The sequence below is a fragment of the Vigna radiata genome, unplaced genomic scaffold (assembly GCF_000741045.1).
Source record: "Vigna radiata var. radiata cultivar VC1973A unplaced genomic scaffold, Vradiata_ver6 scaffold_198, whole genome shotgun sequence".
Classification (NCBI taxonomy): domain Eukaryota; kingdom Viridiplantae; phylum Streptophyta; class Magnoliopsida; order Fabales; family Fabaceae; genus Vigna; species Vigna radiata.
The window spans coordinates 127,881-143,507 of NW_014542192.1; the positions used below are offsets into that span (position 1 = coordinate 127,881).

The 15,627-nt window shown below is 28.5% G+C and overlaps 1 protein-coding gene and 1 long non-coding RNA gene across 11 annotated transcripts; one reads left to right on the forward strand and one right to left on the reverse strand.

Moving 5' to 3' along the window:
* Window positions 1-1,639: 1,639 nt before the first annotated feature.
* On the reverse strand, window positions 1,640-5,486 carry LOC106779247. 9 transcript variants are annotated; one of them, XR_002666351.1, is made up of 7 exons: window positions 4,954-5,486; window positions 3,740-3,823; window positions 3,477-3,530; window positions 3,152-3,199; window positions 2,582-2,770; window positions 1,970-2,067; window positions 1,640-1,889 (listed from the first exon to the last, which is right to left on the reverse strand). It is a non-coding gene; the product is annotated as an uncharacterized LOC106779247 (long non-coding RNA). The 9 variants fall into 9 exon arrangements; XR_001377143.2 differs by having other exon boundaries at window positions 4,963-5,485; XR_002666349.1 differs by lacking the exon at window positions 3,477-3,530 and having other exon boundaries at window positions 4,045-5,486.
* Window positions 5,487-12,671: 7,185 nt separating this feature from the next.
* Window positions 12,672-14,263, forward strand: LOC111240782. 2 transcript variants are annotated; one of them, XM_022776527.1, is made up of 3 exons: window positions 12,672-12,794; window positions 13,198-13,298; window positions 13,929-14,263. In XM_022776527.1, the coding sequence occupies exons 1-3, from the start codon at window positions 12,791-12,793 to the stop codon at window positions 14,085-14,087; spliced, it is 264 nt and encodes an 87-aa protein (XP_022632248.1). In that variant the 5' UTR covers window positions 12,672-12,790; the 3' UTR covers window positions 14,088-14,263. The 2 variants fall into 2 exon arrangements, with proteins under 2 accessions (XP_022632248.1, XP_022632247.1); XM_022776526.1 differs by having other exon boundaries at window positions 12,684-12,816.
* The last annotated feature ends 1,364 nt before the right edge of the window (window positions 14,264-15,627 follow it).

Sequence of the window (15,627 nt, forward strand, 5' to 3'; positions counted from 1 at the left end):
TCCAAAAACCGTCTATTTTTAAACATTATGTCACTAATGGTTTCTACTTCTAGTTTTCTAAAATATACTATAAAAGGATGAACTTTTAAACATTATATTTTAGTAATAATAGATTTTCATGATTTTCAAAATTACAAATACAATTCATTATTCAAATAAATGGATCCAATTACTTATTAAATCACACATGATTAAATTTAATTAATAATGAATTCTAACCAATATACGTAATAATACATGTGATTAATAATGAATTCTAACCGATATATGTAATAATACATGTAACCATTAATAATAATATATCTAACAATACAATACATGATATTAATAAAAAAAAATATTACATTGATTCAAATATTATCAAACCTCATTAATGTAATATATATGAACCAATGTTAGAAAATAATTTGGTGAATAATATGTTGATAATGCAGTTGCTATCTCCTCTACAATGTATAAGAATAGATGAAGAATTTGTAAAAGACTTACTCTCTAGTAGATATAACAGTTATGGCTACTTCAATCCAAATACTGCTAAATTCCTATGGCAACAAATTCATCACTTCGCTTTCACAGAATTTAAAAAAAAAAAAATGCCAAATTGGAGTGTGAGATACAACAAATACATGAAAGTATCTTATATCAGATTATGCTGCTAATGAAATGTTCATTTGGTCTTTCAGAGTATATTATACAAAATCTCATTAGCTTATTAGGTTAGCATCCAAGGTTGCTGCATCAGATAAATGCTGCTGCTTTCCTGCTATTATTATCTTTGTTATATTATTTATATTATAATTTTCAAGTTTTAATATTTTTTTATTAGGTTATTTGTATTATTTTTTTGATAGAAGAAACCTGTATGTATCTATAATATGTATTTAAAAAAACCTACACAACGTAGACAAAACAAATACTAATACACACTCACAAAGAACCTTTCACTAAAACTAGAAAAAATCAGTAGTCTTCAAAATGGGAAAAACTTATTAAAAGATAATATTATAGTGTAAAAACACATACCTACATTCTTAATTAATATTCACATAGAAATTGCTTGACATAATTTAATAGATTAATATATTCATTTGATCCTAATGATTTCTTCTTCTTCTTTTGCAAAGGTTCATTTATTAAAAAACAAATCTTTATTTTCACTACTACAAAAAAGTGCATAGATAGCGCTTTTTTTTATCATAGATAGCGCTTTTTAAGCGCTATCTATGTCAGCGCTATCTATTAATAGATAGCGCTTCTAAAAAAAGCGCTATCTATTGATGTCTGATAATAGATAGCGCTTATTTAAAAAAGCGCTATCTATTGGTGACTGACAATAGATAGCGCTTATTTAAAAAAACGCTATCTATTAGTGACTGACAATAGATAGCGCTTTTTTAAATAAACGCTATCTATTGGTGACTGACAATAGATAGCGCTTTTTTAAATAAGCGCTATCTATTGATATTTTTTTTTCAAAAAAAAAAAAAATTTTTTAATAAAATATTTTGAAAAATATAAAATATTAATTTTATTATGTACAAACATCCGCTATTTATTGGTTTTATTATACAAAAAAATATATAAAATATTAAGCAAAATATGACAAAGACAAATGTCTCAAAAAGAATATTTATTAGTATGAATAAAAACTATTGGTACAATAATATTATAAAATATATTGTCGAGTCATCTAGTACATGTCATGACATCATATTACTTCATAAAACAATATATACAATCATAGCATGTATATCCTATTTGTACTTATAGGCATGTATATCATCATAACATAACATATAAGATGTATTAATTACATATAAACACCAATATTCTCTAACTTTAATGATTTGATTGTCACGAAATGATTGACATCTGCAACTAGAAAAGGACTGCAAGAAAGAAAAATAATATAAAATTAGTCAATCAAATTTTGTATTACAAATGAATTATGACAATGAAAATAACTTACATTAATTGGAATTGTCCCTCCTTCACAGTATGTGATAATTTTCATCATATATCGACACAAGTAATATCCACAATCATTGTCGTTGAATAATTTGGACACTAGATAACCAAAAGTAGAAAACATCATTATAATTTGAACATAACAATAAACCAGAACTCTAATAAACTCTTAACAAATTTAGTGTATAACAAACAACTACATACCATATACAAGTTTAAAGTCCTAATAGTAACTAAGTCATGCTTTCATTTTATATTTATCAATTTATTTATTACCATTATAAAATCATAACAATAATAACAATCCATAAAAGTTATACATGTAAAGTTATCTTTTATGAAAGTTGTCTATTGATAGTGTCAAATTTTCTTATTGCGTAGGAGATTGAGATTGAATTGAGAGTGCATTTTGAAAGGATATAATTTTAATAATGTAGATCGGGACATTTGCAAAAGGGCACGCACTACTGTTGTTTGGATGCATCATGCACAGGCTTTGTTTTTTCATTTAACCCTTTTCTAATTCCCTCTGCACCTAACCCAACAAAGGGGACCAAAGATACTATCTTGATCAAAATACAAATTATTTGAGAATTAAAAGGAGGGTCATAACCTGATTAAAAAATAAGAATTCTCACTAAGTCACGGGCTTCTTAAGCTTTTCCAGTTTGAGTGACTTCATCTCTTGAATTACATTTTTCAACTCTGTTATAAGAGGCATTGGTTTACGCAGAAAAGATAAGGCAAGCGACAAGTGGCTGCCACAAACAAAATCAGCTTCCAACCAAGCAATTATGGCAACCTACAAAAAAAATTAAAAAGTGAAATCGTATGTTGAGAAATGAAACATCCACAATAAGAAAAAACTAAATATATAGGTCCAAAAAGTTTGTTCATTAAAAATAAGCTCTAGTGGAGCAGAGAACAATGAGTATGACAAAAGTTATAACCATATTACAAGAAATCAAATGAAACCGATTTAGTTCTTGAAAATATTTTGTATGAATTAAGTAAACATGTTACATGTCCTAAGTCTAAATAAAAGGAGTTCATCATACACGTGAACTTTATCAAGTTATATAATAATCAGAATGGGATATTGAAGTTGCTAAAATAAAATAAAAATAAATAAACTCTTAAAACAATAATGGAAGATATCAGATGTAATTTATCAGAATCAAACCTGTCGGTGGACCATTCTACTTACTGAATGTTCTAAATCAGAAAACACCTGCAAAAAATTACAACCATAATCAAAATAATATAATTATACATTACTAGATACTAAAATTTAGATCAATAGATTATGGCAATTCTAAACTCTCAGGTTGCATTAGTGTTGGACCATTGTATCCATAAAAATAAAAATAAGTAAATGATGGCAAAAGCATATAGCTTCAAATCTCTAAATGAAATCGACTAGACTCAAAAACTAATTATAAAGATTTCAAGGGAGAGAAGGACAAAGGCTTTTCTAATAGAAATATAATATTGAAAAGGAAGCACACCTTTGCCATGGAAGTTAAGATATCAACCAAGAAAAGATTTGTAAATGATATTGCCTATTTTAATGAAAACAGATAACAATTAGATCATATTCAAGCATAGTTCCAAGTTCCAACACTGTGCTAAAAGCATCAATTCATAAGGTACAAAGTAAAGCCAAGAGCAAGGTTTTGGCTCAAACATCAAGTCTTACGAATATCAGTAAATAAAGAACAAGAATAATTTTCTTTTATGCATCAAAGTTAAACATTGCAACAGTTATCACCTATCTTGAAGGAAAGTTCATCATGAAGCCTATTTGAACGTTTTTGTACATGCACATAGTAGTATATCTTGATGGATGTACGACCTGTCGAGACAAAGACTGCGATAAACAGAGTGTTTAAGGATCTACACAAAATAGTAAGTGATGACATTTCAAAGGGATCAAAGTCATAATTGCCACAAGGTGGATCTTGACTGAATATGTTAGAGTGGCCAAAATAATTAAAAGACATGCCTAAAATTATTGAGTCTTAACACACACTCATTTAACAGAAGAAAAAATAGAAAAAAAAGGAGTGTAGAAACCTTTTTTCCCATCCAACTAAGATGTGTTACTAAGATAAGCATATATCATTTGCCCAACATTTGTAGTTCTGTTAGGAAATCTCCATAATTCGGCAGAGATCCTTTGTCCCTCCAAACTAGTCTATCACACTGAAAAGATTTCCCAGAACGATTCAGGCCGTACCAAGGCACCCCTAGACTTCATTTTTTTTTCCTTTGTGCTACTATTAAGATTATTTTCCATTCAATGACTTCTGCAACATTAGTGCTATGAAAATCCTATAAAAAGAAGAAATGTCCTTCTAGATGCAGACATAAAAGGAAAAATGTCACAAAAAACTATTTCCTTCCAACCTTTGTTGCGTAATTCAGAAATCGCAGTAAAATTATAAACATTAAGATTAAAAGTACAAGCTTCTGCATTTTGTTCCAAAAAAAAGAAAAAAAGCTTTTTGACACATTAGACCAAACAAGCTTCAGGGTAAAGTAAAATTCAAAACTAATATACAAAAGTTGCAATTATAGACTGGACAAATGATAATAAATAATAATAAAAATACAAAACACTCAAGAAGCGGAGCATATAAACAACTTACCTACTAATAATATCACTATTGTAATTACAATTAGAAGCAACCTAGTTAAGTTACACACAAAAGCAGTTTCATAGAATGGAAATAAAAGACACCCTTACAGTATTATTCTCTAATCAAAATTAGAGTTGAAGCTCCAACTTGATAACCTATAGACATTCGTGCAGACCTTTACAACGTAGATTATCAGGGTCAATGTCAAGCCCCAATTTCTATAAACGATTATATAAAATTTTCCCTCTAATNAAGATGTCTGATTGGTTCACCATTTTATACACAAAGTTATTCTTTCTAGCTCGACAATAAAAGCGATTAGTGCCAAAATTAAACAGATTACCAAGCAAACCTTAAAATTGAGAGCAGGCACGTGAGTGTTACATTTTAGGGTATCCGAGTGAGTCATCAGAGGCTTCGTGCTCGCGAAAGTTGTTTTGGATTTTGAAAACATCGAAGAGAACGACGACGGCGTGGTAGTGGAGAAGCATCGGAAAGGGCAGAAGAAGAGGCTTGGTCCGCGAGCACGATGTCATATCATCTTCTAGGGAATTGGCTCCACCGAATTTCTGAGTGATGCAATTGGTTTCAATTGAGCATGCGGGAGCGACATTGTTCGGAGAAGGTGAAATGAAACCCTAGCNAGCGCACTGACAAGGGTAGGGTTTCGGGTCTAAGCGATAGCATAGTGGCAAACGTGAACGAGAAGAACCCAGAGATAATGAGAAGGAAAGGAGATAACGGGGAAGGAGAAGAAAGAAGAACCCAATGACATGAGAAGCAAAGAAGAGAACCGAAAGGAGAAGACAAGATAGAATGAGCAGACAGGATAACCCGTGAAAAATTCCACATGGGAGTGTTTTTAATTTTTAAAATAAAAATAAATTATAATAGATATATTTTTTAAACAAAACGCTATGTATTAATAGTTGAACAGATAGCGTTTTTTTAAAAGAAATGCTATCTATTAGTCTATTTAATAAAAAAATAATATTAAATACTTATAGATAGCGCTTTTCTAAAAAAAGCGCTATCTATTATCAAAGTTATAGATAGCACTTATTTATAGCGCTATCTATAGACAGTTTTATAATAGTGTTTACACTGAATAATTGTATAACGTTATTGCAAATAAGATAAATAAATTGAAACATAGAAGGCAACATTCACGTATTAAAAAGCTGTGGCAGATAATATTTCACAGTAAAGACATTACAATATGGCAAATGTAAGAAGTTTTATCATTTTACACAAAAATGCCAAATCAAATATTCAGTAGCTCGTGCATGGAAATAACTATGTAGCACTGTTTTTAAGGTGATGATTCTCTTAGCCTTCTGCACAAACTGTCATTCCTCATCAACGACATCTGTGCATTCCTCATACTGTCATATGCATTGGTTTCCATTTAACGAGGTGAAACTTTAATGGAAGCATGCGATGTCGTGACAGGATTCCAAGGCAGAGCCCATTATTGGAAAAGAAAAAAAAAGAAACTTAACCATTCGAATTCTCCTTCACTAGTTTTTTTCAATTGAATAATTGTTCTTCAATTGTTCAATTTGGAACTATAAATAATATGAGGCTAAGGAAAACATGTCTCCAATTAATCACTATTTTTTAACATGGCTGACGACCCTTTCATCATGAAGAACATCAACCGCGAGAGAAGGCACATGTGGATGACAAACCTTGCCCATGAGAATCAGCCAGTGAACCTCAGAGCCACAATTGCTGGAACAAAGCAGTTCGATGCTAAGGGAAGTATGACATCCCTTCAATTTTATGAGAATGACAATCCAGCTGACAATCTAGCTTTTGGATTGACTTTGCACGAAGCCGCTCATGCAGAGACCAATATCGAAGCAGTTGGGGCTACTCTCTCCATCATTACACAGTCGTGGTCAGGCGTAAGGGTTGTTATGGATAAGGCATGCTCCTTTGCTGGCATCAGAATGATCAGTGTCCATCTCCCGTCAGAAGCTGAAGCTTACTGTATCAATCCTGCAGAAATTCTTCTCTATAGCACAAATGAGATGATGATTTATAATACCTACTTTATGATGCTTCCTTTTATGAATGTATCAAATAACAATTATGAAGAGTCCTTTAACCGCTGGATCACTGAATTGAAGGCGATTGTTGGTGTCCCAAATGATACTGATATTCGACCCGTACTCACACTAGAGAGAGCAGCGAATGTTCGACAGGTATTAGGAGCAAACATCAAACTCTGTAGGACCCTTATCAAATGCTTTATTGATGAGAAACAAAGAGGTGGAAGATGGGAGAGATGTGCCGAGTATGTACTTGATATTATATCTTGGAATGTAATGAGTGCTTACCGTTCGGTTTATGAAAGCCTAATGTTGACTAATTCTCCAATCTTTTTCAATCGCATGATAAGTGAAGAAGTGATCGCACTAGCTGAGCTACTGGATGCAATGGACAGAACTCAGTATCCTCATTTCTTCCCCTACTTTGGCACTCTTGATGATGTTAGTAAGCTGGAGAGATCAAGATTTCCAATATTACACTCTGTTGCTATGATTGTCAAGCAGCATACTAGAGCCCCTTCCGAAAACTATTTCGCGCTGCCAGTGACTAATGACCAGATCCCGCTCGTGCTAGAGTTAGTAAAAGAGCACATGATGACGACTGGGATGTGGCAGGAGGAAGTGCCAATGGAGGAGACAACCTATAGGCGCCCTGCACATCATGATGCAGGAGGCAATGCTAATGAAAGATATCCTATTGTTAACTGCAAGAAGGAGAAGGGAGTGCGCATGCTTAGATGATAACCTAGCCTAGACTTTATAGATTATGTGGAGGCTTCAAGCCACACATCTTTTGAGTGACCTGTTGCAATCACGTTTTAAATAGCAGAATTTAGCTGAGGATAGAGTATTCCTTTTACATTTACCTAGTTCATATCTTTCTCATATTTTCTTCTTGGAACTTTCCAATCAGTGAATCTTAAGTGATACCAGGCATATGCACCAATGTGAAACATGAATGGTATGTTTTTAATCTTGCGTCTCCCTTAGGCAAACCACAGTAGTTAATTTTGGTTACTTCTTTGTGATTTTCATATTATAATACTTAGGTTATTTTGTTTAATAGTTGATTAAAGAGTTAGTAGCATTAAATTATTATTATTATTAAAATATTATATAGGTTAGCTAAAGGAAAATATGTCTTCTACGGAAGCATATGATGGGGATTTGGAAAAAGGTTATAATTAGTGGGTTTATAAGTGGCATTATTTGTTCCATAAATCTTTTAAATTTAGTAATACCAAATCAAACATTACAGTAAGTATCTTCTTAATAAAACATCAATTACAAATTTATTATATAAAATAATATTATACTTTACGAGTTATTTTTTCTTAGTAACAAGCTACTAACACAAAAAGTTATATTATTCCTAGTAACCTATTTTCGTATATAATACACTATCTACACATAAAAATTCAAATTAAAATCTGATCACATTCTAAAAATCCTAACAGAACAAATATTTTGTATAAACATGTATTGAACATAAAAAATAAATAGACATCACACGGAAACCAAAAATCTCATGCAACAAACTAAAAAAAAAGCTTAAAAGAAGAATAAAAAATAATAATTACTCTATTTATGATAATTCAATTGTTATTTTGAGTTCCAAAGTCTGCTTTCAATTTCTATTTTGAACTCCAACATCTGCATTTAGGAGGCTATCAGATTAGGTTTTCTGCCCTCTTGGCACATCCACAGTGAATAATTGCATTAATATTACAATACATGATATTAATAGAAAAAAACATTAATAATATATAACATTAGATGAAGAATTTGCAGAAAGACTTCAATCCAATAAATGCTGCTAAATTCTTATGGCAACAAATTCATCACTCTGCTCTCACATGAAAATATCTTATATCAGATTATGCTGTTAATGAAATGTTCATTTGATCTTTCGGAACATACTATACAAAATCTCATTAGCTTATTAGGTTAGCATCCAAGGTTGCTGCATCAGATAAATGCTGCTATTATAAATAAGGTAAACAAATGAATTCTCCTTCCTTCTGACAGATGTTTTACTTATTGGCTTTTTCTTTTCAGAAATTTTCTCTTCTTTCTCAAGAAAATCTATTGAGCCAGTTATCTTAAACCACTTTCATATTGGAACTTTGGTGAAGAAAGTAAATGTAANTTTGAATACGTTGTATCACTAAATTAAATGGATACCCATATGACACATTTCATAGTATTCTGATAAGAGAGATTATCGATGAATTTTAAATACACCAAACATANATTCAATAACTTTTGTGGAAATATCAGTACACTACTACTTTTTTTAAATTTGTAAGAAAGTGCTTCACTCAAATCAAACATAAAGTGTAAGAAAGTGCTTTACTAAAAAAGCTTACCTTCCTTTTAAGCTTGCAATATATCTCCCATAAACCATATTACAACTACTATGTTTTTAACTTAGTTATCTTGTGTCATGTTTTTCTTACTCAAAAGATTTTTGGATCCATTTATATGAGCTTCCTTTTTTTCATGCTAATCTAGGTCATTGAGTCCACAAGGGAAAAAGGATCATTTTGTTAGATGTACAAATTTGAAAAATATGAAAATGTGAAATAGAACAAAAAAAAAAAACATCTTCATACTCTCTTATCTTCTCTTTTTTTTTTCTTTCTTATTCTTTCTTTCTCTTCCACAACTACCAATAGATACTTAGGAATGACAACAAAGAATGTTCGACACATAAGCACACAAAAAAAATTGTGTAATAAAACTAAATATTTGGTCTGTTTAGACTTGTCGAATAACCAGAAACACATGAGAGCAAATGATAAGGCAAGATATAACATCTCATTTTTAATAGAATATCATTAATGTAACATCCCATTTTTATAACATTTCATATTTAACAGTATCCATTAATGTAACATCCCATTTTTAATAATATAAAACTTCTAAAATAAAAAGTTACATAGACGATAATTTACAATAACTACAAATTTTTGATGAAGAAAAATATACACTTTGGAGAACAAAAGAAACCATTTACGATGCTGCTTCACGCTCAACGTCACCCTAAGACAACTAGAAAGAAACCATTCTTAAGCTCACAACAATTTAATCATCATAAAAATAGAAAACACACATAGACAAACAAAAACAAAAACAAGGGTAACCTAATGATAAAACAATTTAACATGATAAAATAATATTTCATCATACAACTCAATTCACATATATCAAAATATATTTACCATTCACACTATTGACTCATACTTGGCCAAACCCTTTACATGGATGATCATTAGATGATCATTAGAATGTGAGAATAACTCCCATATCGAGCTTCTTACATTTATGCTAATCACATATGGAACCTCCAATAAAAAGTTCCTCTTTAGAATTTTTTTCCTTAACATATCCTCATTGCATACCAAATACACGAATTCACGGAACATCCACCAAAAAAACCATAAATAACCCAATCAAGTTATCAAAGGACCAAATACAACTCAAAAGCCAACAAGAATAAGAAAACAAAGAACACAAACCAATATTGCACCCACGACACTCAACCCCAGCATTCTGGCACTCAACCCTATCCCCACTGGACAGTGGTGCTCAACGGTACTTTCCTAAGGCTCAGCCCCAGCACCACTGGAATGGTGGCACTCAACCCTACAATACTAGAGCTTAGATCTATACCAGAAAATCAACAACTCCAAAACTAGTTTTGGTTGACCCTAATACCTATCTAGATGATCACAATGACATCATAAACATTGAGAATGATTCAAAAATATGTTTATAACTTAAATTAGGTACCAATTTAATGATTTTGTAAGGAATCAAGGTTCAACCAATCAATCTACAACTAAAACTCATATATTAGTTGAACAAAAAGGCTATACAAATCTTAAATGGCTTAAACATCAACCCGAAAGATCAAGTTTCTCTTTAAAACCACCCCTTTAGAAATTCATCACTCAAAACCCCCCTTATTTAGAATATAAACATGCAAATACCTATTCACTAGTCCACTATTAAACTCCGCACCAGATTTTACTGGTTTTAGAATTTCAACATGTCTTAAATGACTTAAAGATTGTCCACAAACAACTTTTTTCTTCATCCAATCAGTTTTATAGAAAAAACACCTATCAAAACCCCTGAGACACTCCTCAAACCACATGGTAAACATCCAAAAAGACCACCATCCTATTTTAAACCCTTTCACCTGATCATTCCTCATCTTAAACCAGATACCAAAGATTAAACTAGTTGTCCAATTCATCATCTCAGAATAATATCTCAAATAATCACCTCTCAACGTCTGATATAAACTAAATTAGACCTATAATGATACTTATATCTTTCCTCTTAAAATTTTAACTGAGGTACATACCAATACTTTCATATTAAATACCTTCACAAGATCATACCCCATTTCACACAACATTATAAAAAGAATTAAACACCAATATTCAATTCATTATTTTCACACCAAACACAATTAGCACAAAAACAAACATTTCATACATAACCAACTTAGATATACAATAACATACATAGTCACAATCACAATTTTCTACATGCATGAACCCTCAAAACCAGATATTTCAGAACAGAAAGATAAAAGAAAAAAGGAATCGAAACTTACTTAGAAGGGGAAAAATTAAACAAAAGATATGTCTTTTTAGAAGACATATTTTTATTCAATTGTAAAATGTGAATTTATACAATAATAAAATGAACAAAATCATTAATTAAAATAATAATAAATTTATGAAAATTAATAATATTTATTTTTTTATTCTCTCAAAATTAGAAAATATTGTTTAACTTGTTTTAACCACGAATCAATTCAGTTTACACTAAATATTTCAAATCTTCTTCTCAAACAATTTAAATTTGTATTTTTTTATTAATTTTGTTAGAATATATGTTTTAATATGTTGTTCACAAGTTACACTTCCACATTCTTACCAACTTTTCTTATATTATAAGAAAAAAACAACTTAATCTTGAATTGTTTACTATGACAAAGAAAAACATCATTAGTAGCTAATCTATTCTTTATATAAAAAAATACACCAAATGTTAAAACAAATGTTTTTTATTTTAGAAGTCATAATTTATTCATTAATATTTTTGGTTTGAATTATTATTAAATATAGTAGATTTATCCTTATTTAGTACAAATGAATATAAAATATTGATATTTATCACTTTAACTAACAATAATTAGAATTTATTTTATTACATACTTTTTAAAACTAATTATTTATTTCATTATAAAAAACTTTTCACTAGTAATTAATTTTATAGACAAAAAATAATTGATTAATTTAAATATTAATTTATAAACTACTAATTAATAGTCTATAAAATAGTCACTATTATAAATGAAAAATTATAATTAATGAAAAATTTGGATACTATTTTTTTTTACTCAAAACCTTGATATTGAATGTAGTGGTAAAATATAATTAGCTATTAATTATAATTTTTTTTATTTATAATATACTATTATGTTAATTTATATTGTGATTAATTATTTTTTATCTCTAAAATGGATTGCTATTTAAATATTTTTGGTATTGTTCTACAAACACTAAAATTATTTTCTTAGAGATTTAGATAATTAATTTATTAATAATCATAAATAATCTCTTGAAGTTATCATATTATTTTAATTAAGCTCATTATACTTTCTTTTCTATCATTATATGCATATTTATATTATATATATATATCTTATTTTATTAATGAATATTCAATTTATTAAGAAACGTTTATTTAAATTAATAATTTTCTTATTGAGTAAAATTTTATTTAATTTATATTAATTTTATAAAGTTGTTAGTATGTTATGATGTATATTTACAAGATTATGGTTTTATATCTATTTTCATGTTTTAAGAAATTAAATAATTGATTTTATTTAACAAAAATAATTAAATAATGATAAAACTTTTAGAATTACACACATAATTGAAGAGATGGTGGACCTCATGTTCGGCTATATAAAGTAACCTAAAACCCTAAAGTCTCACACCTCATTCCCTCCGCTTCGCTTAAGCCGCTTCCTTCTGTCTTTCCTTTTCCCATTTTCATATTTTGCTTGGAAGCCTAAATGCAGAAAACTGCTGTATGGGTAAGTTTAAGATCTTGTATAGGTAAGTTTTCATAAATTAAATTTATATTAATATATTATATCATAGTATGTTATTGGTATCTGTTTGAAAAACATGGATCTACTTTATGTACTTCTATATTCTGAATATATTTTTACATCTAGTTTATGTACTTGTATAAGATTTTTTTTTTTTCATTTAACAGTAAGATGTTTATTTTTAATCATTTCTTGGAACATATGAATCTAACTACATTAACAAATTACTTCATTTATTCATCTCACAAAAGAAAAAAGAAAGTAAAATAGTCTATCTATCTTAGAATTTAGAACTTAAATTTTTTTAGACATTATGTTAGTTTATACAATCTTATTCACAAATTATATTTTCTATGGTTTAATTTTCTGTGATTTTTTTTATCAGGTAGGAAGAGATCCAGCAAATGCATGCATCAAAAATCAATGGCTGCAGCTAATCAAATAAAGATTTTATCTTTCACAACAAAAACATTACATTATCATCAGGTTAACATATAAAACCTATATTGCTCTTTCAGATCTACCTGTTTTAAAACATGAAACATTCTGCACAGTCACATAAATAATATATTAAATTAAGTTAAATATATTTTTTGTTTCCTAATTTTAAATATAACTATTGTTTTAAATTTTAAATTAATTTAATTTCTATATTTAAAACGGTGTAAATTTAATATTTTTAACAAAATTTTATTAATTTAAAATGTATATATAAATGAACATTCAAAAAAAAAATATTAAACAGTATAAATAACTTAAATATTATTAAAAAAATAATTAAAAAATTAATATTTATTATATAGTATTTAATTATCAATAAATACTATTAGTAATAATTAAATATATAGACAAAAAAATTTTATTCCTGCATGTGTATGAAGAAATTTGATATGAAAAAGATAAATATTGTGAGACTTAAACTGTAGGTAAAGGTCAACTTGAGCATATGTACTTTCAATCATATCATATGTGATTTAAATTTAAAGAAATTTTGAATATATATTTTTGACACTTCTGTAATCATATTATAATATTTTGACATTTTTTAGGAATTTTTTTTTTTTTTACTGTTAGCAGATAACTTATAATATATATGGTGTAATTTTCTTTTAATAGATGGAAGAGCTTCCATACGATGAGTGTCATATTATGAGTGTCACTGGGAGCTGGAATAAGCAAACAGAGACACAAGTTGGGACTAGAAGAAACAAGCAAATAGAGATATTAAGATTCAACAAATTTCAGTCTAGAAGGAAAGTTTTCTCTAATAGGTAAAGTAGTATTACAGATGTTTCTGAATTAGATAATTTGCAGAAAAAAAAAAAAACTTTACAGTATAAAAGAAGCCCTACTTTTTATTTCTATTCCTTCATATATGTAGTAGTGATGACTACATTTACTACACGTCATGTATGTATTAATATTTGATTAGTGGAAGAAGTTAAACTAAACATCCCTCTTACTCTCCTTTTTAATATTTTTTATATACATAAATTTAAAAAAATATTTATATTCATGAACATAAACATTAGACTATACAAAAAGAGTTAGAATAATTATACAATACCAATAATTATTTAAAAAAGATAATAATAGAGTACAATTATTCGAAGAACTACGTTCTCTATGTAATAATATATTATGGTTCAAAAAGCTTAGTTTATACTTTGGCGCAATAGACTAATGTTTGATAACCATCAAGTAAATCCTAAAAAAAGATTTTAGTTTATGAACCTGTTGTGCTGGTGGTGGCGTTAAAAAAATTTAATTTTAATCTTAATATAATTTGTATGGGTTTATCAACGTTAAGAATAGTAGATTAAAAAAATATTTTATCATGTATTCATCTTAAAAAAATTGTATAATATTATTGTAAATAAGGTGTAATGTTGTTTTGTATTAGAAAATACTTATAAATTTTTAACAACAATAGAAACATAGCTAAGAAAATAATAGAATTAATTTATAACAAATAATATTAATCGTAATAATATTAATACGACAAATGTATATATTGTACTTAGATCACTGGTTTCTTTTACTTGAATGGTTCCTCAATTGTTTTTTTTTTTTTAAATATGTAGAATAGTATGAGGTTAAGGAAAATATGTTTTCCACTAATCTCTTTTATAATTAGGTTTATAGTTAGTTAAATAGACCATAGTAAAATGAGATTTTGATCACAATAAACATTCACTTTCTTTGACTCGTAAAAGTCACTAAATCCATGCTTTGTGAATGCACAGGTGAAAATGTTATTCACTAATCTCTTTTATAATTAGGTTTATACTTAGTGAAATAGATCATAGTAAAATGAGATTTTGATCAGAGGTAAACATTCACTTTGAAATATTATTATCTAAAAGAGAAACAAGTAATGGCTGGTTGAAAAAAGAAAAGGAAAAGTTTCATTAACTCATAAAAGTAACTAAATCTTTGTGGATGAATAGATGAAAATGAAATATTTGTGAATTTGATTGGTATAACGTTGAATAGAGTACCACCAAGTTTTGGAGACATAAGATTTTATATTGTCAGATTCAACCATATAGAGATTCGTGTATCTTAGTTGAATACATTCAAAATTCATCGATAATTTATTTTATCAAAATACATTAAAATGTGTGCCGTATGAATATCCAATTAATTTAGCGATACAACGTATTCAAACATGCATTTACTTTTCTCACCAAAGTTCCATTTCAAGATATGTTATAAAGCTAATGTGAACACATTAATCTAGCATTGAGATGCTGAATTTGTTAAAAAGCTAATATGAAGTCATATTGTAATGTCTTTTTGTTGTGAAAGATGA

Excerpts from the sequence above, each read along its gene's own strand:
- LOC111240782 (XM_022776526.1), top strand. The coding sequence starts at position 12,774 with ATGCAGAAAACTGCTGTATGGGTAAGTTTAAGATCTTGTATAG. Across the intron at positions 12,817-13,197 it reads AAGTTTAAGATCTTGTATAG|GTAGGAAGAGATCCAGCAAA; the intron begins GTAAGTTTTCAT and ends TTTTTTTATCAG. Across the intron at positions 13,299-13,928 it reads AAACATTACATTATCATCAG|ATGGAAGAGCTTCCATACGA; the intron begins GTTAACATATAA and ends TTCTTTTAATAG.